Here is a 26,419-nt window from a genome sequence, read left to right as displayed (position 1 = left end):
TTAATGAAGCTATTTCTTTATGGGGGGGGGGGGAAAGTTACTTTTAGTAACTCTTCAGGTTGCTATGGCCCTCTCAAAATTTAGTCCCTGGAGATTTATGCACAGTGAAAAATCCCCAAGGGCCCCAACTGTCTGAGACAATAATGTGGGTGTGGGTGTGTGTGTATACTGGGTATCCAAACAAGTGTATACACACTTCAATAGTTGATAGTGGTAGATTCTATTACAGTTTGAAAATGAAATGTATTTGCCTTTATAATTATTCAAAGTGTGCACACATTTTGGGGGGACACCCTGTATACACCAATTCTCAGAAATATAGATGTTCTGAAGTGAATGGATTATATGTTTTAATACAATACAAAAATCTATTTAGCAGTTTCATTTGATTTCAAAAGGATAAGGCCTATGAACTACACAATATGTAGAAAAAAGTTCAGAAATGAGCTTGGTTAGTTTTTTTTGTTATTTGTCAAAAACACCCTCAGAACTATGAAAAGAAAAGCAGATTAAAACCGCCCTCCCACATAAAATCAGAGTGAGATTTTCAAGCAATTATTAAATTACTTCATTTGTTTGAGCAAAACATCAGCTTTCTTGAAAGTTAGAACCAGTCACAACGCTGGTTTGGAACCAAAAAGGACTATTAGCACCCTAATTGAAAAAAAAAAATTAGTACAGGAATTGCGCAAACAACTAGTAGAGGAATAGTCTGTCACATGGTAACACTGCTCTGTGGAGACTTTTATGGAACCCAAGATGGATTCTGTCAGGCACTAAGTGTCAGTGGACTTCGTACTGAAATACATCAATGACTTCAAGATCCACCACGAGCTTCACAGGCAGGTAGGTCTCACTTTCCCTGGCTCTCTCCTCCCTCTGGTCTCACCTCAGGCACCCAGTTTCCAGAACTGGCAGGTATCTCGTGCCACAGGGATATCAGGAGGAGAGACCAATCTTTACCCTCCATCTGCAGGGATTTGAGGAAATGGTTCCTATCTGTTGGGCCTGGACCAGGGCAGCAGGGCAGGGGTCCAGGGACGCACCTGCACTGAGAAGGGTATGATAACTGTATGTATAAGAAGTACCAATAGGCAAATAAAGTCTGTAAACATTTTTTACATCTTCTACTTAGGCCAAGGAAATACAAAGGACAAGAGGGTCACAATAAAAAGAGTTGCTGCTCCATTACAAACATCAAGACTAAACGGGCTTGAGGCCAGTACTCACACTTCTGCAAAGATTTAGAAATCTTTTCATCAAAAACTCAGCCTTCATCTTTACTCAGAACACATTCAACAGTTACAGATCCACAGTCTTCCCTGGAGGGAGTGGAGGGGGGGGCGCAGCCTTTTATACCGATACCCGAGGGCACGCACGTCTGGAGGACCTGACTGGTGGGAGCCGAGTAGGTACCGCTTGGCCCAGGAGTCAGTAGTTAGTCTAATTTTAAAATTAACTTGGCCAGTGTCCACTCAAGCTCTAAAGAAACATCTGGTGTCAGAAGGAAACAGACAGGAAGGCAGAAGAGCGTTCATCATTTGCTATTCATTCAGCAGCAGCAGTCCCACGACCCTCAATTTGTCCTAGTTTATGACAACCTCGCATACTGTGCCGGGAGGAACAGGGAGTATATAACAAGGTTTGTCCCAGAAGCTAAAATAAATTTACTGACATTTAAAGAGCAAGGCTCACCCTGGGTTTATCTACAGGGGAAAGAACACATCAGCGGTGCTGGGTGCAGGGACCAAGTCAGTTCGCAGCAGCAGACGGGAGGGAACATGCTCAAGGACAGAGCTCCCTGCCTGGCCAACCGCTGGGCGGCAGCAGGAGCCGCTGCTCGGAGCATGGAGATTCTGCTATCAGACGTGTGGGGAGATGGAGAGACCTTATTTAAAAAGCATGACATTATTTCTTAGCATGATTTTCAGTTGCTAAATATAGGCTTAGCAACAGCATTGCTGATGCAATCACCCGGGAGACATTTTTTAAAAGAAGAAAAAGGATTTGTGATGTGTCCACAGCAGGACAACTATTGTGAACTAATTTCAACTTGTTAAGAAAATAAAAATGAACTGTGTTCAATGAACTAAATTCTAAATACTCTTCTAGTACCAAGGGGGTGGCAGCAGAGTGAGTCTTTGGGACTCAGTACAAAATTCCACAAATTGCCCTAACCGGTTTGGCTCAGTGGATAGAGCATCCACCTGCGGAATGAAGGGTCCCAGGTTCGATTCCGGCCCAGGGCATGTACCTTGGTTGCAGGCACATCCCCAGTAGGGAGTGTGCAGGAGGCAGCTATCGATGTTTCTCTCTCATCAATGTTTCTAACTCTCTATCACTCTCCCTTTCTCTCTGTAAAAATTCAATAAAATATTTTTTAAAAACCCACAAATACATTGCAAATCCCTGGGTTAGCCCAGGCCCAAAAACCTTTTCTGAAGGCATTTTCACCATCTCTTGAGCTTGGAGGCTCCTTTCTCACTTCCCGGTCAGATGCTTACAGCTGAGAAGAGTAACAGATAAGCAAGGATGAAGAGCAGGGCCCGAGCGAATCTGCTCTTTATTCTCAGAGGCGCATGGAGAGCGAGTGGCTCAGGGCCTCTCCCTGAGGCTGGGCTGATGCTCCTCAAGGCCCTCTCACAGCCTCCCTCCGGGTGCAGTCTTTCACCTGACACCTGTCTTTTCCCCGGTGCTGCAGAGCTGCCTGGGCAGCTACTGTATAAGAAATCCTAGGCCAGGTCCCAGCTTCAGAGATTCTCAGGTAGTCAAGGCTGTGGCCTGAACACCACATTTCTGAGAGCTCTAACTATAGCCTGCACTTAGGCTCAAGAAAGCCTTGCTCGGGGCTGTGGTCCCCATCAATGTCATCAGGACTCCCTGGGGGAACTGAAAATGGTTTCAAGAGCTCTGAAGAGGTACAGCTGATGGATTTGGAGGGTGACAGTGAGGAGGAGCTGAATGATGACTATAAGGTTCTAGCTTGCTTGGTAGGTGATGGTGCCGCTTTATCTAAGACATGGTGTCTTAGGACATTGAGCAAGTTGAGAGGAAGAGCATATACATTCACTTTTGGGTGAGATTTCTGGGTCACTTTGAGTGGTGACATATGACAGCAAGTTTGCTGGCCTAAGGCCCCAGGCAGTCGAGGCAAATTGCAGACCTGGGAGCCACTGGACAGAAGAGAGCACCAGAGCCATGGTGCGTCTGGATGAGCTTGTGTGGGAACCGAAGTACAGGAGAACGTGAAGGAAAGTGAGCCAAGAGCAAACTGTGGGAAACAAAGGCACTTAAGGAGTGGGCAGAGCCAACTCAGCCAATGAGATGGAGGAAAATAATGGCCAGAAAGGTGATGTCGTGGAAGCTCCTAGAAGGCAGGGCTGTGTCTGTTTGCTCTGTGTCCTCAGGGCCTGGCACAGAGTGAGCACCAAGGAGGTGTTCTGTCAGGAGTCGAGGAGGAGTTTCAAGAAGGAAGCACTGGTCAACTCCAGCCAAAGCTGCACAGTGTGAGAACAGAAAAGCCTAGGTTGGGGGCCAAGAGTTCTTTGGAGATCATGGTGAAAACAATTTCAGAGGAGAATGCTGATGGAAGAGAGATGCTTACTAAGTTATATGTGACAATTAAAACCTCCCGCCCTGGGCGTGGCTGAGTGGAAGGGGTGTGTCTGTGCACATGAGTACACACACAGACTCATTTGTGGGCACTACTGGAGGGCACGTGGCATCTAAATAGCTGCTGGGTTATCTTTGTTTTCTACTAAGAACTTCATCATGTTTGAGTATTTTCAAAAGTTTATTCATATATGTGCTCCACTAAATCAGTAACTGCAACCCATGAAAATGAAGCAGAAAATGAGGAGCCAAGACAACGAGGAGCCTTTTCACAGCTGAAGTTGGTTTTCAAAACGAGAAGTGCATAGTTCTCAGGGCTGCATCAGGCATGGGGCAGCACAAAGGGATGTGAAGATGTGGAAGTGAAGGAACCGGAAAGCAAAAATGCCGTGCCCGACGGTCCAGACTGTCGGGTGCTCCAGCGCGTGCCCGTGCAGTGAGGTGACTGACGCGAGGAGGTGCCGCCACATGCACACATCCACCCAGGCACTCTTCCTCCCTCTTCCCCTGCGTCTCCTGCTCTCCCTGGGCTTCTTGAAGAGACAGGTGCTCGCGGAACACAAGGCTTTACCTGATGAGGAGGAGTCTGTCCTTTTCAGACGGGTGGTCATCCAGCCACTGGGAGAAGCGTGCATGGGACCACTCTGCCCTCTGAAGGTGGAAACACAGTTAGAGAAGAGCATCACCATACTTCGGTGAATGGCACAAGTACTGGTTCAAAGAGCACTCTCCAGAACTCCCAAGGTGAAATCACCTCCGACCCCCGCCTGAGGGAAGGTGGCTCAGCCTGTGGGCACCGTCCTAACTCCCGAGGAGCCCTTTGGATTTGCCGATTGAAGGCAGATGAGCAAAAGAAATAGGGTCTCTATCAAAAAAGCTTTATGAACATTAATTACTTGACATTATTATTTAAAGGGCTAATTCTGGATTCATCAGGCACTTCTTACACTGCAGAGCAATGGGAATTTCCCTTCCTTAGTGATTCACTGCTAAGACAGAAACCCATGACTAAAGAGGACAAAGAGGAGGCCAGAAATGCATTCAGTGAAGAGGGCACTGTGTTCAGAAAGAGGGAAGCCACAGGACTGTGGCTTTCATTACCTGGAAGGGAGATTTCAGCTCAGGGGGTGCTCTTGTGAACAAAAACTGAATAATGATGCTGAATGGAATGGTGTCCCCCAGAGCAGGACTACTGGCCACGTGTTCACTTGTCTGGAAGAGCAGGGGTCTGCAAGAGGAAAACATGGATGTTATTTCATGCGTTCAACACTGAAAGAGGTGACTTAGTGGAAAAGTCATGATAGCATATTAATACAGGATAGAACAGCATAGGAGTATAACAGTGTAATAGAAGAAGGAATAATAGCATTCTTTCTAAACTGGTCAATTCTTAACCATTTTTTAACATCACATTCCACATGGATACACATGTGCATCACACACTCTGGCAAGCTAACCTGTCTTTCAGCTTGTCCTCTCTCAGGCACTTCCAAGCCTAGCACAAGTAGCAGTCATTTGCAGATCACTCTCTGTATTTTATGCTGGGTGTCCCGGGCAGGACACAGGTGGTGGATGACCTTGGCCTGCAATTCCCATGAAGTACCTCCTCCATAAGTCACATCCACCAGGGGCAGACTCATCAGGCACCAGAGCCCTGCTGAAGCAAATCCTGTGCCGTGGTGTCAGCCTCTGAACAGCACATCCACCACTCTAGTCATGGCCAGGCCTCCCAGCCCACTGGCCTGGAAATAAATCACTCCCAATGACGTGTCAACAGCAATCAAGGCCCAAATACAACAGGAGGGCGCACATAGCACAAACAGGTGTGGGGGTGTGCTCCTGAAACACCCAGCACAGCTGAGGAGGCTGTGCCACTGAGCCCTACAGGACACCTACAAGATTGAGAGATATAGTAGCTCTTCCTAATATATAAAAATTAACACTGGGAGGCTGCCAAAATGAGGAGATAAAGAAACTTGTCCCAAATGAAAGAATTGAAAAAGACTTCATAAAAAGAACTAAAGGAGACAGAGAGAGAGAGAGAGAGAGAGAGAGAGAGAGAGAGAGAGAGAGAGAGAGAGAGAGAGAGAAATACAAATAGGTTGTTACAGAACAGTCATGCAGCATAGGAAATATAATCAATAATATTCTATGGGTACCAGATTTATCAGTGTGATCACTTCATAATTTATATAAATGTCTAATCACTGAGTTGTACACCTGAAATTAATATAATACTGTATGTCAACTGTAATCAAAAAATAAAAAAAAATATATTTTAAAAAGAACCTGTAAAAAATGTTTACAGGATACCATTTGAAGCCCATGAAATTTTTATCTTTTTAGGTACCCCAAATTCTCTCTTTGGGTCAAAGTAGACTCCAGTTACCTACATACCTGAACCATATCCTCACAGCCTCTTTTGGGATTATTTTTACTTGGTATGGCCCTAAGTTCTTGGGGGCACCCAGAGGTACTGTCTTAAAGGTCTCTGGAGACTGATCTGGTTGGAATGAGGATGAGGCTGCATCCCAGTTCCGCTTTACACAGACTGGCCACCTCTTGTCCCGGCAGGGGAAGCTGAAAGTTCACGCAGCCCAAGGTCCCTCCGTGCTCAGCAGCAGGCTTTCCCAGGTGGCTCCCTGGAACTGCAGATGGAGCATGTGGCCCACCAGTCTGCTTCCTGCACCACGGACAAGATGCTCCCACATCTGAACTGTAAAAAGGAGAAGTCGTGGGGACAGGGTCCATCCACTGGGTCACAGGCTCATACCGCAGGCTGGCAGGCTGTAAGGCTGCTCTGAGGGAGTAGGGCAGGGGTCTTCAAACTACGGCCCGCGGGCCACATGCAGCCCCCAGGGGAGTCTGATTCTGCCCGCCAGGTTTTTTGGGCAGTGAGCGCAGCCAAGGTGTTACAGTAGGAATTAGTAGTTCATATAGTCCGGCCCTCCAGCTCTCTGAGGGACCGTGATCTGGCCCCCACTTTAAAAAGTTTGAAGACCCCTGGAGTAGGGAGATAGGGGAACTCATGCCTTCACTTCTCTCCCCGCTTTCCTGGCTCTGTGGCCTTCCCCTGTCCCCAGAAAAGCCCACTCTTGCCTGTGCCACATGACAGGGTAGGATTCATCTTGACTTAAGGAGACCTGGGAGAACAGCCCTGAATGACGGTCTCTGACTTACGTATGGAATCTTTTCTGCCTCAACAACAGGAAGATCATCAAGGATTTCAGTCCCTATCTCTCCTGGTGCTCCCTAAATGAAGTTCCATGTAAAAGGGCTTCCAAATGAAGTATAATACTAAGGAACACTGAACTTCCTCGTAGGATTAGATATATTTCCTGCCTTCTGAAAATGAGAATTACATGCTGATTCTGTTTCTCTTTTATCCTTGGCTTCAGGAACTTTAAAGTCAAATTGGGAACGTCCCTATAGCAATTAAATAGTTTTATGGTTTGAATATTTGTGTTTTCCTTCAATATACTCTTGATGCAAATTGCAATGACACAATGGACAAAAAGAAGGGAAGGGGGGAGACGGGGGAAAGGAACAGTCTGCAATATGCCACCTAGCAGGCCAACGGATGAGAGGTTGCTGGCTGAGAGGCCTGCAGACGCCAGGCCTGGTAACACCCAGCTCACTCTAAAACGGGATCTTTCAGTCCATCACCTGCCCCTTCGGAGCTCTGAGTCACAGCAGTGATTTTTCTGCAAAGACCAAATCTTCGCCCCTGCCACTCACAGGACTGCCAAACAGCCATAGAAAGCAAAACTAAATTTGATTCAAGATTATGCATCACTGACATAACTGTAAACATCAGATGCAGACATTTCTGGTGCTTTTTAAATAGTCTGACAGACACAGCATGAAAACCTCCCTTCTCCCTGAATCCAAGTGGAATCTGAAATACCAGCAATTTAAAAAATAAATTACCATTTGAGATAATATAAGGAACAAAAAAAGATTAATTAAGGTGCTACAAAACACTGGTACCGCACAAGCCAATATCATTTTTAGAGAAAAAGAAATATAGCAGCATTTTCAAGGTTAAACTTTACAGCCAGCATGTAGTCTTAACTAATCGAGTACTGGGTCCCATTAGAAAAAGCTGTTTCCCAGTAGGGGGTCTCCACAGCTAAGTGACATAGCTATGTAGCTGTAAGTCTTCTGTTAAGGACAATTACCAAGTGAAGAAAGACAAAAGTCCCGCTGCTCCTATGTGCATACTCAACATCAGCGGTGGCCCATTCCACCTGTTACCCCCACCCCCCGCATCCCCCACCCCCAACACACCCAGGGCAACACTTCTGGGAAGGGCCTGGGAAGGTAGCAGGACCCCTGAGCTCTGCACTGAGATCTGGAACTGGCACAGAAAGGAGAGGCAGTAGTAGGAAACACAATTCCCATGCCCAAAACAACTGAAGGCCTCCTGAGAGAAGGGAGGGGTGGAGACCCAAGAGGGGCCATGTGGATCCCAGAAGAGAGAGAATCAGGAGGGCTGATGACTGGGGGTGAGGCAGGGCTGAAAGTAGAGAGGTTAGAGGACTTCCAGGTTCCTTTCTTAGGTCCAGATTGTCGATCCAGCAGACCAGGTTGAAGCGGAGGTGAGGGTTTCAGGCCAACTTTCTATAGTGCACTGGGCTCGAGGTTCCTGATTCCTCTTCTGGAAGCCTGTATGTGGCCTGAGACAGTGAGATGGGGCATTTCAGAGAGAAGGTTCCCACGGGGGGAGGGTGTGTGTGTGTGTTTGTGTGTGTGTGTGCGTGCATATGTCTGTGTGAGATTCTCTTTTACATTTTCCTGGACGGTTTGTGGAAGCACTCAAATGCAGCTCTCCGCCCAGAATACAAACACAGGGGACTTCTGGAATAAGAAGCGGTGGTTACAAGCACAGCTGTGGGATCAGGCAGCCCTGCTGCTGAAACGCAGCTCTGCAATTCAGACGTGCTGCCCTGGCAACGTACCTCCTCTCAGCCTCAGCTGCCTCAAGGGGGTCATACCTGACTCAAAAGTGTTGTGAGGGTGAAATGAGAAAATATCAGTACAACACTGAGCACAGGATTAGCATAACATAAATGATTAAAAGTGATTTCAAGAATTAAAATGATAATAAACTAAAAATCCACTCCTGCCTGTTGACTGGGTGCTCTCACACTGCCAAGAGTGCTGACAAACAGCAAACCAAGTCCTGGATGCACTGCCTTTTGGTTACAATGCTGACATCTAACCTTGGAGTTAAGAACATAAAAACCTTGGGAAATAGCTATTTCGGGGGATGGGTTGACCAGTCCCAGACTCAAAAGTGGGAAGAAAGGGCAGAACTCACTGGGGGTCCTCATGTAAAAGTGCTAAGAAGGCAGCTGCTGGGGTGGCTGCTTTCAGCTCTCACACGCAGCACGGAGGGCTGGGATTTCAAGCAGCAGATGGTCAGCAATGCCAACTGTAGACACGAGGAACCCTCACCATGCCCACAACTAAAAACAGTTGACATGAACATTCTAGAGTTACTAATGGTTTCCTTCTTCCCAAGACCTCATGCTAACACCCATCACAACAGCCCATATGGCCTGTGGCTTTCCCTGCTCTCCCATCAAACCTAACAAAGCTGCTAGCAGAGCCATGGGGACAAAATGTAGGGGCAAAGCTGATCCCTCCAGAGGAAAGACGGTGGTGGCTGCCTGAAGACAGGCCTGGTCCCCAGCGGCTGAAAAGCACACAGTCCCTGTTCTGCCCTTTGCCTCACAAAAATCTGCACTGCCAAGGTCAAGGGTCAGAGTTCTCCAGCCCCGGGCCAGGCGGAGCTCTGCCTCTCTGGAGCAGAAATAGAAATCAGCCAGGGCAAATCCCTGTGGGCAGCTTTCTGAGGCAGCAGAAAATAATATATGCCATGTTCATGTGCTCCCTGAGACCCTAATGGAGACAGTAAGATGCAAATGTATGCAAGAAGCTTGTTGGCTGAATTAAATAGTCCACTAATATCACTGTCAAGAAGAAAGAGCCCTACGACAGATGGCGGCATGATGGGGGAGGGGCACCTGCTGAAGCTTTCGTGTGTGCATGCGTGCGTGTGTGCGTGAGTGCGTGTGTGTGTATGTGTGAGAGAGAGAGAAAGAAAGAGAGAGAGAGAGAGAGAGAGAGAGAGAGAGAGAGAGAGAGAGAGAGAGAAAGGCAGAGGCATGTGCCCAGGGGTCTGCTCCCCAGGCTCTCTGGCTGGCACTGTCACACTCCCTTGCAAAGGACCCACTATCCTCTCCTGCAGTCACTGCCACTAACTCAGACCAAGGTCCAACCTGCTGAGTGTGGATGGTACAGCTGCCCATTATTCTTCCTCCCAGCCTTATTTATGTTATTTTTTTTTAGCTCCCTTATTATTTTAAAATGGGGACAAATGCAAGAACGATTTTAACATATATTGACTTTTCTGACTACAACTATAAAACAGCCAAGATAGAAAATTATATATATATAAAAAACCTTTAAAGGAAAAAATCACTAGTGATGATCCTACTATCTGAAGGTATCATTTTGATGTTTATCATTCTTGGCTTTTCCTACACACATACACACACACACACACACACACACACACACACACACAAACACACACACACATTATTTAAAAACAAGTGACCTGGTGCACGGATTCGTGCACATTGAAAGGAAATTAACTAGAAGAAATATTTTAATATTGCTATTCATCTTTTCTCTATAATAAACTGTCAACCTAATTCACGAATGACAATGACAGATCTAAACACACATATGCGATTGGCACCAATGAGTCAACTTAACCTTTTATATACCAGTATATAGAATAAACTTGCTTAATTAGACCTGCTTTCTGATGTAGCTAAACTTTTTCCAGCCCGGTGAAGCATCCCAACTTCTCTTTCAGGTAATTGCCAACAACACAGCAGTAAATATCAACACAAAGCAAATTATTACTATAGATCATGCAGGGAGAACAAAGGGTAAAATATTTAACTGCATCAGTGTTTGACTATATTCTGTGCAGTGAGAAAACCTGAAGTCATTTCAAGGCCCACCATTTTTTACTTCTTTTCAATTGGGTCAAGTTTCTAAGTTTTCTAAATCTGTTTTCCAGCTAATGAAAAGAAAATAGGATTCTACAAAGTCTCCTATCCACCTAATCCAGGACTTCTGTGAGGATCAAATGAGATGAGGCACAGGAAAACGCTTCACAAACATTTGGTGACAGTGTGAAATGTTTGCACCTGGCTATAAAGCAAGTCGTGTTACTGGACTGAAGAAACCATAAGGAGGCTAGTCACTACGGAGAAGCAGCCGGGCGTTGCTACATGACATCATTACCTGGCGCCCACAGCCACCATTTTCAGGGCAGAGTTGTGGGACATATTTGGAGCTATGGGGCCTTGGAAGCCTGGCTGCGATTTGGTGGAGTGTCACTCCAGGGTGGTGGTGGGGCCTGTGTTCCACATGGGGGAAGCCAAGTGTTGGTTTGTCGGCCCAGGTCCATGATACTGTTTATTTTTAAAGGGCCAGTGCACGTCAAGCAGCTCCTGCACTGAGCATCTGCCCCCCTGGTGGTCAGTGTGTGTCATAGCTACGAGCCGGTCGTCTGGTTGCTTAGGCTTTTGTATATATAGATAGTAGGGATCATAGCACATATACTGTTTAGTAATGTTTATTCATTTCATGATGCATTAGGAAGTATTTTTCATATTATTAGTTGTTAACTAACAATACAAATTGCCTATTTTTCCATGTATTTGATCCATTGAACATGGCATTCAGTATATTATTTGGCCAATCTCCTACCGACCGCCATTCAGCTGATTCAGAAGGTTTGGGGAAGAGAGATTCTGAACAACAGCCAAGCCAGTTCTATACATGGCACTGGATGATGCCTGTTCCCTGTCACAATTCACAGCACAGATGGGAAGATTAACAAGAGTGGGCCCTTTCATTGCAACTGCTCAGAACTAATTTTGAATTAGAAACACATCTCTAACAAGTTTTTGCAGGCAGGCAAATAGAGGACCTAGAATTGTGTTACTGGAATGAAGGTTACTCTGTACTGATTTATTCCAATCTAGGAAGGGATTCTGTAGACCCCTTCACACAGATAAGCTTCCTTAAGTCAATTCTCTTCATGTGACAACTGTGGAGAAGCCTGCAGCAGGAGCAAGGGCTTTCCCAACATTTATGGGCAAAGGCAGTGGTCCGTACTGACATCCCTCAAAAGATGAGACCTAAAACATTCTTTGCAGACTATTACTAGATTTTACCTTGGAATACAGTATGTTTTCATTTTATTTCTTGATCTGGTTATTCCTAAAATCTTTATCAAATGATTGTCCAAGTCCTATCAGTTGAAAAAATGTTATTCAATACATTTCTGCTGATTCAATACGACTGTAGAAATAAAGTGGCAGATAGAAACCGCTGTTAGAATTTTTCACTGAATTCAAGTTCCAGAGAATGTTCCATAGGTAGGATACAATCTACACTAATGAAAGAGAAACATGCAAATTTTCTGTCCCTCTGCTACACCCACCAGCCAATCAGGAGTGAGTATGCAAATTAACCCAACACAGATGGCAGTGGCCATGGAGCTAGAGTGAGCAGGTGGCTTGGGTTGCCCCTGGCAATGGAGGAAGTCAAGCTTCCCAACCGCCCTGGCCACCACTCAAGGAGTGTCTGGGGGCTTGGGTCCTGGGGGCAACCCAGGTTTCCAGGATGCCCTGCCCTCTGCTCAAGGAGGTGCTGGGAAAAAAAAAAAAAAAAAAAAAAAAAAAAAGGGGGCTGGGATCCTGGGTTGCTGGGGGGCATAGACAGCCTGAAAATGGCCCTCAGCCACTTACCCAGGCTGGCCATGCCCCCATGGAGTAAGAGTCCCTGCTGGGGGGCATTGCCAGCCTGCAAACCACCACAGGCCCCTCGCCCAGGCCACAGCATACCCCAAGGGAACCCTGGCCCTGATCTGGGACACCCTTCAGGGCAAACAAATTGGCTCCCACCTGTGCACCAGGCCTCTATTTATATTAATAAAAGGGTAATATGCTAATTAGACTGGGAGACCTTCCAGGAGACCTTCTGGACAGTCTTCTGGGCAAAATCATGGTGGTGGGTCCAAGGTAGAGGTGGTAAAGGCCAAGGAGGGAGGGCAGTTGTGGGTGATCAGGCCAGTGGGGGGAACCATTGGGGGTGGTCAGGCTGGCGGTGGGGGAGGGCAGTTGGGGGTGAGCAGACCAGCGGGGGGCCAGTTGGGGGTGAGTAGGCTGTCAGTGGGGGTAGTTGGAGGTGATCAGGACAGCAGGTGGGCAGGGAGAGTTTGGAGTGAGCAATCCAGCAGGGGGAGCAGTTGGGGGTGAGCACACTGGCACAGCGGGCAGTTGGGGGTGATCAGGCTGGAGGGGGGCAATTGGGGGCAAGCAGGCTGGCAGGGGGCAGTTGGGGGCGAGCAGGCTGAAAGGCAGAGTGGTTAGGGGCAATCAGGCAGGCAGGCAGGTGAGCAGTTAGGAGCCAGCAGTTCTGGACTGTAAGAGGAATGCCCAACTGCCAGTTTGGGCCTGATCCCTGTAAACTGGCAATAGAATATCCTTCGAGGGGTGCGAGATTGGAGAGGGTGCAGGCTGGGCTGACAGTCGCCACTCCCACCCCCGTGCATGAATTTTGTGCACTGGTGTGTGTGTGTGTGTGTGTGTGTGTAAAAGGCTAATATGCTAAGTGTCCCTCTCACCATCAGATCGGTCGCTATGACGTGCACTGACCACAAGAGAGCAGATGCTCAATGCAGGAGCTGCCGAGCTGCAGTGACTTGGCAGTGGTGGTTCTTGGGTGACGCACCCCAGATCCAGAGGAGGGAGCCCGATTCCTCACGGGGCTATGCAATTCCACCTTCGGCTGGGGGTTATGTTGTTGCTGGGGCACTGTCTTCCCCGAATCTGGTTTACTGCACACTTGTGTTTGTACAACAGCAACTTTGCAGAGTGCCCTCTCGTACTCCAGGACCCCTCAGGGGATGTTGGAGAGCCCGTTTCAGCCCAATCCCCACAGGCCAGGCTGAGGCACCCCACCTGCCAGAGGGATCCCGCTCACTCCAGACGATGGGAGGGACCATGAGAGGTTGGCTCCAGGACATGTCCAGCCCATCTTTCCCAGTCCTGCCCAGCCAGCCACCTTCTAATTAATTTCCTTCTAATGTGCACAAATCCGTTAGTTAAAACATTAGTTATTATATAAGTGCTGAGGAAGCTCAGGTACACCAGAACCCCAGGAGAAGAGGGCATAAATTTTTATAGTTGTAGAAAGAATCAAACCCTACTGCTGTTACTAGAGCAGCTGAAGTGTAAGTGCTAAGGGTCCTGTGAGAAAGGTGAGAAACTGCTGGATGCAGACCACTGGTGAGTCATGAAAGCATTTAGTGGGTTAAAATAATAAAACAAAAAAGAAATGTCAGAGCATATCACATGTAAGAATAATTACTGCTTTATGACACACGAGTGGGCATGTGTAGCATGTGTGGGTTTGAGTATGCCTGCATGTTTGCACGCAAATCTATGCCAGACTGTGATACAGAATAACTCTTACTGTAAGTCATCGTCAAAAGTTTGAAACCCATTTAGATTGACTATTATTCCATCAGAGAAGCTAGATATAAAAAAGAAAAAAAAACAGAGGATTTTTTATTATACATTGATCAATCATTATTTTTTTTTTTATAAATAGGTACTAGGTGTCACTATTCATACTAAAATGATCCTTCAAAGTCCTCTTCTTGTGTGAGAATTGGAAGGTTAACAGAAAATTCCCATCTCAAGTGACTGTTTTAACAGAATTGGTCTTATGTAAAATCCTTATGTCACCATACCGTGATAAAAAATTTTTTTTTTTCTTAAACTGATTTTTAGAGATAGGAGGAGAGGGAGAGAAAGAAACATTGATGTGAGAGCAAAATATCGACCAGCTCCCTCCAGCACACTCCCTACTGGCGACTGAGCCCCACAACACAGGCATTGGCAGCAGCAGAGGTGTGATGGGGGCATCACCTTCCCCTGATCGCTAGGTTGCCTCTTGCCCCTGAGGGCTCCCAGACTCTGAGAGGGGGCAGGCCAGGCTGAAGGATGGACCTTTCATGCACTGGGCCTCTAATATTCTATAATCTGTGACTGAAGACACTAGTCATCAAGCAAGTCAAAATTCCTTAAAATCTAAGTTGGTAAAAACCTATCTAAGCATTCAGCACTGAAAAGGACTTTCCCTTAAATTGGTATGTTTTTACATCACGAGTATGAATTAACTCGCTGTTTTTCTTTTTGAACTGATTTTTAGGAAGCTCAATTCTAAATTTTGTGCTCAACTATACTAGCCATCTTCAGTTTAACTACATTTCATCACTAAACACTTCTTTTAATATTCTATTCAAAAGTTTTATGCAATGTAAACTATGACCTACTTACAGAAGTAGATTGGATTGAGAATGATAAATGAAAGAATAAAGATTTCAGAAAAAGATGTCTATACAACTATGAACTGTCTGGTATTATTGTTCAATATACTTCTGTAAAAATGGAATTAAAAAATTCCCCTAGAAAGAACATAATCAAATTTACCAGCTCAATCTTGTGAATTGTAACTCAAAAATCACACACACACACACACACACACACACGTCATTGCATATAATTCTATACAGTTTTCTGATTTGTATAACTTTTGAGATGAACCATAGGAAACTGCCATTATTGTAGTTCACAAAAGGGTTAAATGTTGGCAATTTCCTACAGTTCAAAAGTATATATCTGCTAATAGATATGGATTTATTAACAGCAATAATAGGTTATGCCTCACCTAAATGACCTCAGCATTCGATAGGACTTTCCTAAATCAGATACTCTTCTGCAGAATGGACCCACAGCCATCTCCATCTGAAATATAAGAAGAGAACACTCAGAGCTTTTAATGTCAGAATCCTAAGGGGAACTGAAGATACACCTGGATCAGAGAAAGTTGTAGCTTGCACTAAATTTATCTTGACTGTGAGGCAAGTTTTAAAAGCCAAATTTATTATTAAAAGATAAGAACTTAGATAGCGTTTGTGCTTATTTAATAAAGGGCATAAAATGAGACAATTCCTTCAAGAGAGTACAAAACTAGTTTGGGTTATGTAAGAGAAGAGAGTTTAAACCTCTTCTCCATCACAAAAGTCAGAAAAAGGAAGGTGTGAAGACTGACTTTGTGTCTAAGCTCTTTTATATTAAATATAAGCAATGATGATTTTTACCAGGCTGGCTCAAGTGATTCAATGCCCGGATTCTGGAGGTAGCACATCTGTGTAAGAATTCCAATCGGCAATGACTAGTGTTTGGCCCTGAACTTAAACTCTTTAAGTTCCAGGTTTCTCATCTTTCAAGCAGAGATAATACCTACTTCATAGAATTATGCAAATAAATAGATAATTCCACAAAGCACTGTGTACATGGCATATATAGTAGGTCTCTTTAAATGTTGGCAATTATTATCAGTGTTGTTTGAAGTTTCCCTCCTTTATATGATTATAAATTTGCATTCAGACAATAACTTAGCAAATATTGGTTCTCTTTACTTTCCTCCTTTGACTGGAAATTTTACTTGGCAGTAATTGGAGCTTTAGGCTCCCTGCTCTTTACCTACCAATTGCATATGCAAAGTGTTTGCATACGTGGCACTCAGAGGATGCTGTCTTTCTGCTCCTACTATCAAGAGGACCCTAGAGTAAAGGATGGTTTAGTTTAGAAAATGCAGCATCTTTCTTCAAGAAAAACGTACAAAAGGAAAGTGGGGGCTTCCATCCTGCTTTTTCTGAAAAACTGTTCAAATCTCCTTGCCATTGGAAGACCATGGAGACCTAAACAATCACTCTTTTGAGAAAGATTTTTGACTTCCAATCCATTGCAGGCACCAAGCTAGACATGGAGATGAGAAGATGAATGACTGTCTTGCTCTCAAATTTATGATATAATTAATACTCAAAAATCCTAAGAAAGATGTGTGTGTATACATATATGCACATACATATATACATATGCATACATTGATGATTATTCAGCAAAATGACATGTGGTATCAAATGTATGAACTGAGTGTCAGGGAGAAGTGGAGGAGTGTCCTTCAGAGGGTCATGAGGGTGACTTCTGAGCAGGTGAATTTCTCTCCTTTATTTTTTGGTTAATCCTCACCTGAGGATATTTTTCCATTGATTTTTAGAGAGAGTGGAAGGAAAAGAGACGGAGAGAGAAAAACATCAAAGTGAGAGAGATATCAATCGGTTGCCTTTGTACACGCCCCAACCAGGGCCACGGATCAAGCCTGAAACCCAGGTACATGTCCTTGACTGGAATCAAACCCGGGACCATTCAGTCCCCAGGCCCATGATCTTTCCACTGAGCCAAACTAGCTAGGGCTGAATTTCTCTCTTAACACAGACAAAGAGTATATACCAGAGAGAAAAACTCCATTTTGAAAAACTTGCTAAAATAGCGAAGAATAAATAAAGATTTGTGCCAACAATGTAAAATAGAGCAGCTTTGAGCTGGTGCTCAACTCAGAGGACAGCGGGTGGTGGGCTGTTGTGGGGCCTGTGTGTCTATTCTCTGTGGGAGTTCCTGGTTTTCTTCAAAATGTGTCATTTACTTTACACCAAGCACAAAGGAAAAGTGTGATTATCATATATCTGAGTTGGTAATTCCAGTCATGTACCTGTTTGTATGTATATAAAATAGTTTTTTACACGCTGAAATTATGTGAAGTATTTTTCATAAAAGCAAATAAGTGGCTGCAGGGAAAAATTACAATATAAAAGAATATGACCTCGAATGGTTGTGTAATCTATGATGATGCAGGAGATTTCTATGCCATAGGACAATTTCAAAATGTTAAGTGCTTAAAATTAATTTCTCATCCATAACCATTTTCTTCTGCCAGAATTCCATTAAATAATAAAGGCCATGTTTCTAAAGGGCAGGAGTGCTGCTCTGAGAGGAGGTGACCCTGCAATTAGCTGTGAATACAGAAATGGCATGTGCAGCTGCCTCTCCTCAGCTCCCATTTGGAGGGAAAGATCGGTCAGCTGCAGGCCCGAGAACTAATTACATAGCTCTCCTTCCCCACCACAGACATTTGGTTAACCACAGGGCCTCTCTGGATGCTCCCAGGACACACCTGCCCTGACACTGTTCATGAGAAATGGCAATAGGAATTAGAAGAGACATTAGAATCTTGATTATCTTGTTTTCTTTTCTCAGGTTCTATTTCTAGGCAAAAAGTGAAATGTAGATATAAATGTATACTTCAAGGACACCAGAAGACCTATAAATAGAAACTGCTACAAGTCTCCCTAAGTACATAATTTAATGGTAACACCAGCAGTCATTCATTCCCTTAAGGCAGAAACGTAACAGAAGCAGAGGGAGCGGGGCTTCAGAGGACATTGTGGACGAGTCCCTGAAGGGATTCGGAATCAGCAGAGCCCCATGGCCTTGGACAAGTTGGTGCATTCCACTGCTGTGTGCTGAGTGCAGACACAGAGACCATGTGGTCACAGTAAGGAATTAATTGTCTGTAGGAAACCACCTTGTGCTGTGACCTGATTCTTAAGGGGCTGTGTGTTGGGTACTTCCTCTCCATGAACCCTCCCAATGGCATTTGCAACCACTTTCTTTCCCCTGTGCAATGGTGTCGGTGGGGAGAAGTTAGGATTCCTGAATAAATCTTTAAAATATATCATTATCTATCTTTGCAGCTGGACGTTATGCCAAATAATCAGCATTCCCAAACATACTCCCGTGGTCTCTTCTTGAGCAATTTCTTTTTCTGTCATTTATGGCTGAATAGCAGGCACTTTTCTCACAAGAAGTTATTTTCAAACCCACAAAGGATTTGTGTATTCCTGATTCCAGTGGCCTCAATGGCTTTGTTTAATTTTGAATACAGTTTCAATAATGAGGCAGTCTACGGTTTTCTAGTTCCTAGTTGATGTCTGTCATTACTATAAATGTCAGCGGGAGGCTATTTAAGTGTTTTCACTGACCCCAGGAAAATATTTCCACCCAAGTACAATTCTAAAAGCTGAGGTACAAAAACACAAAATTGTAGTTGTGGTAAGACAGCAAATCAATACTCCAAATTCACTTTAATTTTTAAAATATGGGCGGGGTGGGGGGGGGAGGGTAACAGCTGCATAATATTTGCCGAAATTACTGGTCACAAATACGATAATGGTAGTACTTCTATCTGTCTTTCCTGTGCCCACTACCCACAGGCCAGGAAGCCATTCCCCAGGCAAATGGAGGGTGTTCTGAAACTGGGGCACACTGACCAGGGTGAACAAAGCAATCAGTACCATAGAGGCTGCAGCAACCAATGTCATTACAGGACTGGAACATATACTATTAATACTGAGGAAATGCTGTGTTGTAAATGCCTTCTCTCTCTATATTTAAGAAATGAAAAACAAAGGATGCCTTAAGCATATACGAGTTTCATTTACATAAACGGAAGGGACCTAGGGAAAGGCCTGGTATACTGGGCAACATGTTTTAATAAAAGAAGGAATGCCACATAGAATTCTTAATGATGAAGTTTTAGGAAGGTGGGGCTCAGCCCTGCCACTGGGTGCTATGCATTTTGAACAGGTGCTTGCTACAGTCGGAAGGGTTAAAAGACAACACTTTCCAACCTTCAAGACTCTTGGGGACATATGGAAATGAGAAGCAAAAACAAAAAGCGCCTTCGTCCTAAGCACTCTCCTCTGGCCATCTCGGCTGCCACTCTAATTGGACTTGAAGTGCTGCCTCCAGGAAAGTGACTCAAGAACCAGCTGGAGCAGAATGCAAATAAACTGGTGGGGGAGGGAGCCCAGGGAGAGGAGAGGAGAGGAAAAGAAGGAACAAAATTAAGGAGGAAAGGGCAAAAGAAGAACAGACGCTCATTTGCGTATAGCTCATAACATTTTTAATAAATATGAGCAGGTCTTGGTATGTCACTGTGTCTTCAGTTCAATAACAGACTATAAACCCAGTAAGGGACAAGTAAGACACTATTATATATAATTCTCTTTAAGCTGAAGTTTGCCTGTAATAACAAAGCAAAATGTGCCGGTGTCTGAGAATGTAGCTTATAAAAATGAGAAAGGTTCAAGGAGCCACATTAATGGTAACATTAATTTCTATTGTCATTCTAAGGCCACCAAAGGCACACTTCCCACAGGGCGGCTCTCCTGGGTCTACTGGGCTGAGGCATAGCATTTGGGAATGATAATGACTTATTTCTAAAGGAAGTGATATGCAAAGAGCCTAGCTCTTGAGACATTATATTATGTACTTGGTTCCTTTTGCCTTTTGGTGGCCTTCTCAGGTAGGAGGGAGCACTGGCCAACCACCCACCTCGCATAAGCAGCCTGCCACATCCTTTCCTCCATGCAGAAAGAATAAACCAGAATTTGCCCATAGATACACACAGGAATACTTAGGGACATTAAATTTTGTGGCTTTATAAGCGGGGGGAGGGATATGTCTGGGAAACCACTATGAATAATCAATTTGAGTAACTATTTAGAACAGCTTTGAAAGGCTTAAAAATGATTTCACCTTTGACATGCTACATATATGCAAATTATCTGGTTCTAAATCTTTTAATAAAAGTGTATGTTTCAGATGTTTCTCTTTGCCTCTGATACTATTAAAAGGCTTAAAAATATGTCTTAAAGGACAAAGAAAAAAGCCCTTTTTATAAAAGCTGATTATGATTCTGTTATTGTAATGGGATTTTACCTCAATCACATGACATAGATTGGAATGATTTCAAGCTGGTCATATACAAAAAGGTACTCTAATTAATACAGGGGCCCAAATACTCAGACGCTGTCTCCCCACCCACCGCATCTACAGGCATTAAAACACTGTCTTGGGTGGTGAGCGGGCACCAGAGGGTTAGAGGTGTGCTGGAGCTCCTCTTTACGGGACAACAGACAGCCTCTTTGAAGTGTTTGAAAGATAACTTTCATTGTCTGCATTATTTCCTAGCAATTCCTCTTATCAGTACTGCCCTGCCCTGGTAGGACTGGTGAGAAAGCTCCACATTACATAAAAGGAGGAAATGCTGCCTTACTGTGGAATGAGTGACTTCACCTTAACCAGGAAGTATCAAAGGTGAGTGATGACTCTTTTGTTAAATTAAAGAAAAAATATCTGCTAAGAATTATCTGCTATGAAAGTACTATTATTAAACTTTTAAAATTACTATTACCAACTAGGTTTAAATATTTTTTTCATCTCTTTAAACTACTGAAGAAGACATGTTTAGTCTTTTACTTAACAGACAACATTGAGGCTGAAACGTTTTCCCCTTTGGATCAGGTGTGCATCAATTTACCTGTGCAAAGTCAGCAGCAAGTCTCATTTTCCCGCCTTCTCCGAGAGGTCTTATGAGACTGGCATTGCGGATAAAAAGTTCAATTGCTCTTTGAGCAATAGCTTCAGTGTTGTCAAAGACAAAATCCAAGCACTCGAAGTGTTTAAAGTAGTCACTCATCACCCTGGCAATGAAACCCTGGAGCTCCTTCATGTACAGAGAACAAGGGACATCAGGCCTCACCGAGCTGGGTAATGACCTGCAAGAGAAAAAGACAGCCAATGCACCAAAGGGACTCTGACTTTTGTTCTCCCCTCTGCCCATCAATCCTAAGCATTTTTCCCCTTACGGTGCTTATTTTTATTTTTCCTAAGAGTTAAAGGGCATATAGCAATGCTTAAATTATATCCTAAGGTTGTTTTAAGATGTTAGGAACATTACTGAAAGAATCATAGAATCCATTTACCTAAAGATTTTTGGGGGGAAGGGAAATTTTATTTATTGACTGATTTGAGAGCAAGAGAAAAACATTAATTTGTTGTTTCACTTATTAATAAATGCATTGTTCTTCCATGTATGTGCCTTGACTGGTGAAGAATCTCAAAGCCTTGGTGTATTGGGACGATGATCTAACCAACTGAACCACCTGGCCAGGGAAGCTAAAGAATATTAAAAATGAAATGGACAACCACCTATCTTAGATAACGCATATGAGTGTCTTATGTCCTCTTTGACCTCTAAGGACTCTTACAGATTTATAACTCTTCATTCACTCGTATGTTTTACCTGGTTAGTGAATAAATGAATAGTGGATCCTGAAATAGCATTTTATACTTTATAAATGCTGCCTTTCCCAAACAAATTCATGGCAAAGATGATTCTGCTATGGTCCTATTTAATCTGATCTGTCCAAGAGTAGAATTCTGACTGTGGAATTGGTTATGTAATAATACATATCATATGCAATTTCACTTCCCAGTTGATGAGGTTTGAAAAGGTTTTAATTGGGTCAATAGATTATGCCAGCTGATGCTCCATGAAATCCTATTAATAAGTGTTTATAATTGCTCTTTAAAGAATATATTAAAAGAATGCGAAATATTTATTGGAAAGAAGAGTTAAATCAAAATTAGAATTCACCTGGTATTAATTAACTAGCTAGTGATATCACTGGCTACATAATAATGAATAATTTTTTAAAAATAAATTAAGTGTTGCCACATTCTGAGAGTAACATAAAGAAACTGGCAGTGGTCTAGAGAAAAATGGACTCAAATGCAAAAGAATGAGGTGAGCTTATTTTCAAATACAGCAATGGTTAGTATGAGTAGGATGCTTCCAGAAGCAGATAGGAATAGAGTAAGTACCCTGTTTCCCTGAAAATAAGACAGTGTCTTATATTAATTTTTTCTCCCAAAGTTGCGCTAGGTCTTATTTTCAGGGGATGTCTTATCTTTCCATGCGCTAGGTCTTATTTTCGGAGGATGTCTTATTTTCGGGGAAACACGGGTAGTTAGAAATTCCATTCAAGTTCAGGGACTGAAAGAGACCCACAGGAAAAAGAGTTGTGTGGACTTAGGGAGAAGGCTATTTTCCTCCTGCGCCTGAACTATGCCACCATGCCTGTGTTGGTCCCCCATGCCCTAACACACAGCATTAGTCTGAAATACTGCACTAGCTGCCCTAGTGACTCAGAGGCCTCTCACTGCCCAATTGGCACATGGCTGTGGGCTCTGCTGGTGGTGACCAGCTGAGCCTGTGCTGCAGTATTTCTTGAAAAACTCTTGGGGAGTTCTGGGTGGGCTATGGGGGTGACAGAGACACAAGGGAGAGGCTTAGTTCTGTGGCTTTACTGTAAAGGCCTTCTTCCTGCATGCCTGATGGGTGTCACCTTTCCTCCGCTTGGTCCAATCTTAATCTGCTTTTGTCTGATGAACTCTACTGGCTCAACCCTGATGGCTCTTAAAACTCCATGCTACCACCACCAATCCCCCGGCAGATGGCAGCGGCCTCAGTGTACCCAGGGACTTCTGCTGAGTGGCCTCAGACCTGGCACTGGTGCTGAGTTTCAAACTGCATTAACCTCTGGTACCTCCCTGAGAACCTAACTCCACAATCATATATTACCTATGGCTCTTTCAGTGGCTGAGCCTATCAAGCAGCAGCAAGTTGCCTTTGTGCATTGGGCCTTTCACTGACGTGCCCCAGGACTGGTACTGGTGGCAGCAGGCACTGGTATATAGTTTGGCCCATTCCATGTGCATTCAGACAAAGCACAGGCAACTACTAACTGTGGATCACTTTGTAACTGCTAACAGGTAGCCAAGGGCAGGTCACAGGCAGCTTCTGACATTGACCTACATAGGAACCAGCATACCAGTGGCTCCCTTGAGACCAAACAGAGCATGACCTCATTAGCTCCAAAGAGGCACACTCAAGGGAATTTTCAACCTTGCTGGGATGAATTCTGTTCCTGGGGTCAGCCCCTACATAACAGCTCATAAACTGTGGTCATGGCCAATTATCACAGACAGACAACCTGAGAGTCAACCATACCCATGGAAATGCCAATAGCAATCGAGCTCAACTACAATATGAGGAGTCATATCATGCACACAAGAGACACTCCTGGAGCACCCAGCTCAGGTGATCAGGGAGACTGTGCCACTGGGCCCTGCAGTTAACCTACTACATAAGGCCACCCGACCAAGACTGGGAGACACAGCAGATCTACCTAAGACATGGAAACAAACACAGAGAGGCAGCCAAGATTGAGAGATACAGAAACATGCCCAAATAAAAGAACAGAAGAAATTTATAGAAAAAATAACCTTATGAAATAGAGGCAAGCAATTTACCAAACATAAAGTTCAAAAAAATAGTTATAAAGATGCTTAAGAAACTCAGTGAGAACTTCAACAACATAAAAAGGACTAGAAATCATAAAACAGGACCCACTACAAAAAAAGAATAAAATAACACAAATGAAGAATACACTAGAAGGAATCAAAATCAGATTAGATGAAGCAGATGATCCAACCAGCAATTTGGAAGACAAGGTAGTAGAAAATACCCAATCAGAGCAGCAAAAATAATAATTTTAAACACAGAATAGTTTAAGGAACCTATGATACAATATCAAACATAATACCTGCATCATAGGAGAAGAGAAAGAGCAAGAAATTTAAGAACCTATTTGAAGATAATGACTAAAAACTTCCCTACTGATGAAGAAAAAAGACACACAAGTCCAGAAAGCACAGAGTCCTAAACAAGATGAACTTAAAGAGGCCCACATCAGGATACAATATTATTACAATGGCAAAGGTGTGTGCTTTTTTTTCACATTTTATATTACAATAAGATTTCTTATTATTTTATTTATTTTAGTATTTTTTTTTCTTTCTCTCACTAAAGTTCTTGCCTAATAATTGTAGACTCTGGGTCATCTCAAGGTTGGCAGATGCTGACCTTTTCCTTGAGAATAATAACATTTTCCAGCTTTTTGTATATGTAGTAATTTTTAATATACCCTAGACACTGTGAATGCTATGTTGCATTAAATTGTGTAGATTTTGTATTTTTAAATATTGCTCCTAAGAGTGTTGTGTTTCTTTTTAGCAATAGCTGGGTTAGACTCAACCTGTACACTGGCATACCTGCAGTTGGCCATTCCTTAGATCACAGCTGAGAATTTAGGGGACCAGGGTGGAGGGGGGAATGAAAAACAAATACAAAGGCTAGTGAAAATTTTGGTTTAAAGTTATTACCCAGAAAAATCTTCTTGGTGCATGGTAATGATTATGGCCTCTATCGCATCTCCCACTGAAGTCAGTAAGGGTTGCACAGCATTTCCCATAAGAACATGGATTGTCTGAAAAGAAGAAAAAGGGAGAGAAAATACAAAATTAAAGACTAACACAAAGAAATCTGACATGAGAAGCATTCTGACTAAAAGTTTTCCTATTTTATCAAATTAGTTATAATAATTCAACAGAAGTCTGCTCCTCTTCCTAACTGCTGTCAGAAATGATTTTTAAAGCTTAATAGTTGTAGAACATGGCACTGAAAAATCTCAACTCCTCCACAATGCTCATTTTAGGAAAAGAGTAGTGCCACTATGAAAATGGTGAAATGAACACACCTTTTCAAATTTCTGAAAAGAGTGAGGGGCAAGACCAAAACTGATTCTTCAAAACTGGAATAATATCATATGCTTGTAACTAGAGTGAATGTAATAAATATACTGGTGACTCTTATAGGGCATAATTGTTAGGTATTTCATGAGTTATGTTTCTATTTAGAATTTTATAATAGTGATTCTCAACTGGGGCAATTTTGCTCCCTCATCTGAAAATGTTTGGAGACATTGTTTCATTGTTAAAACTGGGCGAGCCAAGGTTTTGCTGCTAGCATCTAGGGGGCAGAAGATGAAGATGTTGCTAAACATCCTACAGGACAGTCTCCAACAACAAAAAACTAATATGTCAATAGTGATAAGACTGAAAAACTGCTCTATAGTGAGATATAACCATTCATTAGGTTATGCAAGATGGTAGACCTTATTTACAGGCTTTTAGTGTAAAAATATTGACTGGGCTTCAATACTTTTACACTAAAATCTGCACTCAAAATAAAAATTTAAGAACATTATATATGTTATGATTATACACAGGATGAAGATGGATAGCTTTGGCTCAGCCAAAATGATTTCAACCATTGAGAAAAGTTTAAATCGGACCCTTATTCAATAAATTTCTAAATGTCATGTCCAGCCTTCAAGGAGCTTGCAATCTAGTGAGAACAGATTAATTACAGTGATATCAGTGCTCTCGGAGTGCCAGGGGATGAGACCAACTCATACTGAGAGGATCTGAAATCCAAAAAGTATTGCTTGAACTGAATTTCAAAGAACAAATAGGTAAGAACCACTTGACACAGGATAGGGTTAGGAGGCTTATATTAAAGGCAGAGGAGCTGAAGCGGGTTTGGCTCAGTGGATGGAGCATTGGTCTGTGCACTGAAAGGTCCCAGATTCAAATCTGGTGAAGGGCATGTATATTGGTTGCGGGCACATCCCCAGCGGGCGGTGTGCAGAAGGCAGCTTGTCGATGTTTCTCTCTCATTGACGTTTCTAGCTCTCTATCCTTCTCCTTTCATCTCTGTAAAAAATCAATAAAATATATTAAAAATAAACAAACAAACAAATAAATAAATAAAGGCAGAGGAGCCTGGGAAAGCTGATGCATTTGGGGAACTGCAAACATTCAGTACAGATGGTGTGCAGTACCTGCCTAAGTAGAAGAGCCAGGCAACAGGTGTACTCCGCATAAGGGGCTAAGGCTTTGGGAGTTAATCCTGAAGGGACTGGGAAATCAATGATGTGTTTGAGCCATGCAAAAATGTGGTTAAAAGTTTGAATTTGGGAAAAATCATG

At 43.4% G+C, this 26,419-nt stretch overlaps 1 protein-coding gene across 2 annotated transcripts in view; it reads right to left on the bottom strand.

The window, feature by feature from the left end:
* Window positions 1-26,419, bottom strand: part of COG5 (component of oligomeric golgi complex 5) — a 134,258-nt gene that overhangs the window by 3,011 nt on the left and 104,828 nt on the right. For both annotated transcript variants that reach the window (XM_084897770.1, XM_084897771.1), the window contains exons 17-21: window positions 24,753-24,856; window positions 21,004-21,241; window positions 15,445-15,521; window positions 4,714-4,840; window positions 4,184-4,263 (exon numbers count right to left, since the gene is read on the bottom strand). In XM_084897770.1, the coding sequence (XP_084753896.1) occupies window positions 4,184-4,263; window positions 4,714-4,840; window positions 15,445-15,521; window positions 21,004-21,241; window positions 24,753-24,856 (626 nt within the window). The remainder of the gene's footprint in view (window positions 1-4,183; window positions 4,264-4,713; window positions 4,841-15,444; window positions 15,522-21,003; window positions 21,242-24,752; window positions 24,857-26,419) is intronic.

The sequence above is a fragment of the Pipistrellus hanaki genome (genome assembly GCF_964339955.1).
Source record: "Pipistrellus hanaki genome assembly, chromosome: 10".
NCBI lineage: Eukaryota > Metazoa > Chordata > Mammalia > Chiroptera > Vespertilionidae > Pipistrellus > Pipistrellus hanaki.
Note: the sequence above shows the minus strand (reverse complement) of the source record. Positions and strands in the feature narration are given on the sequence as shown.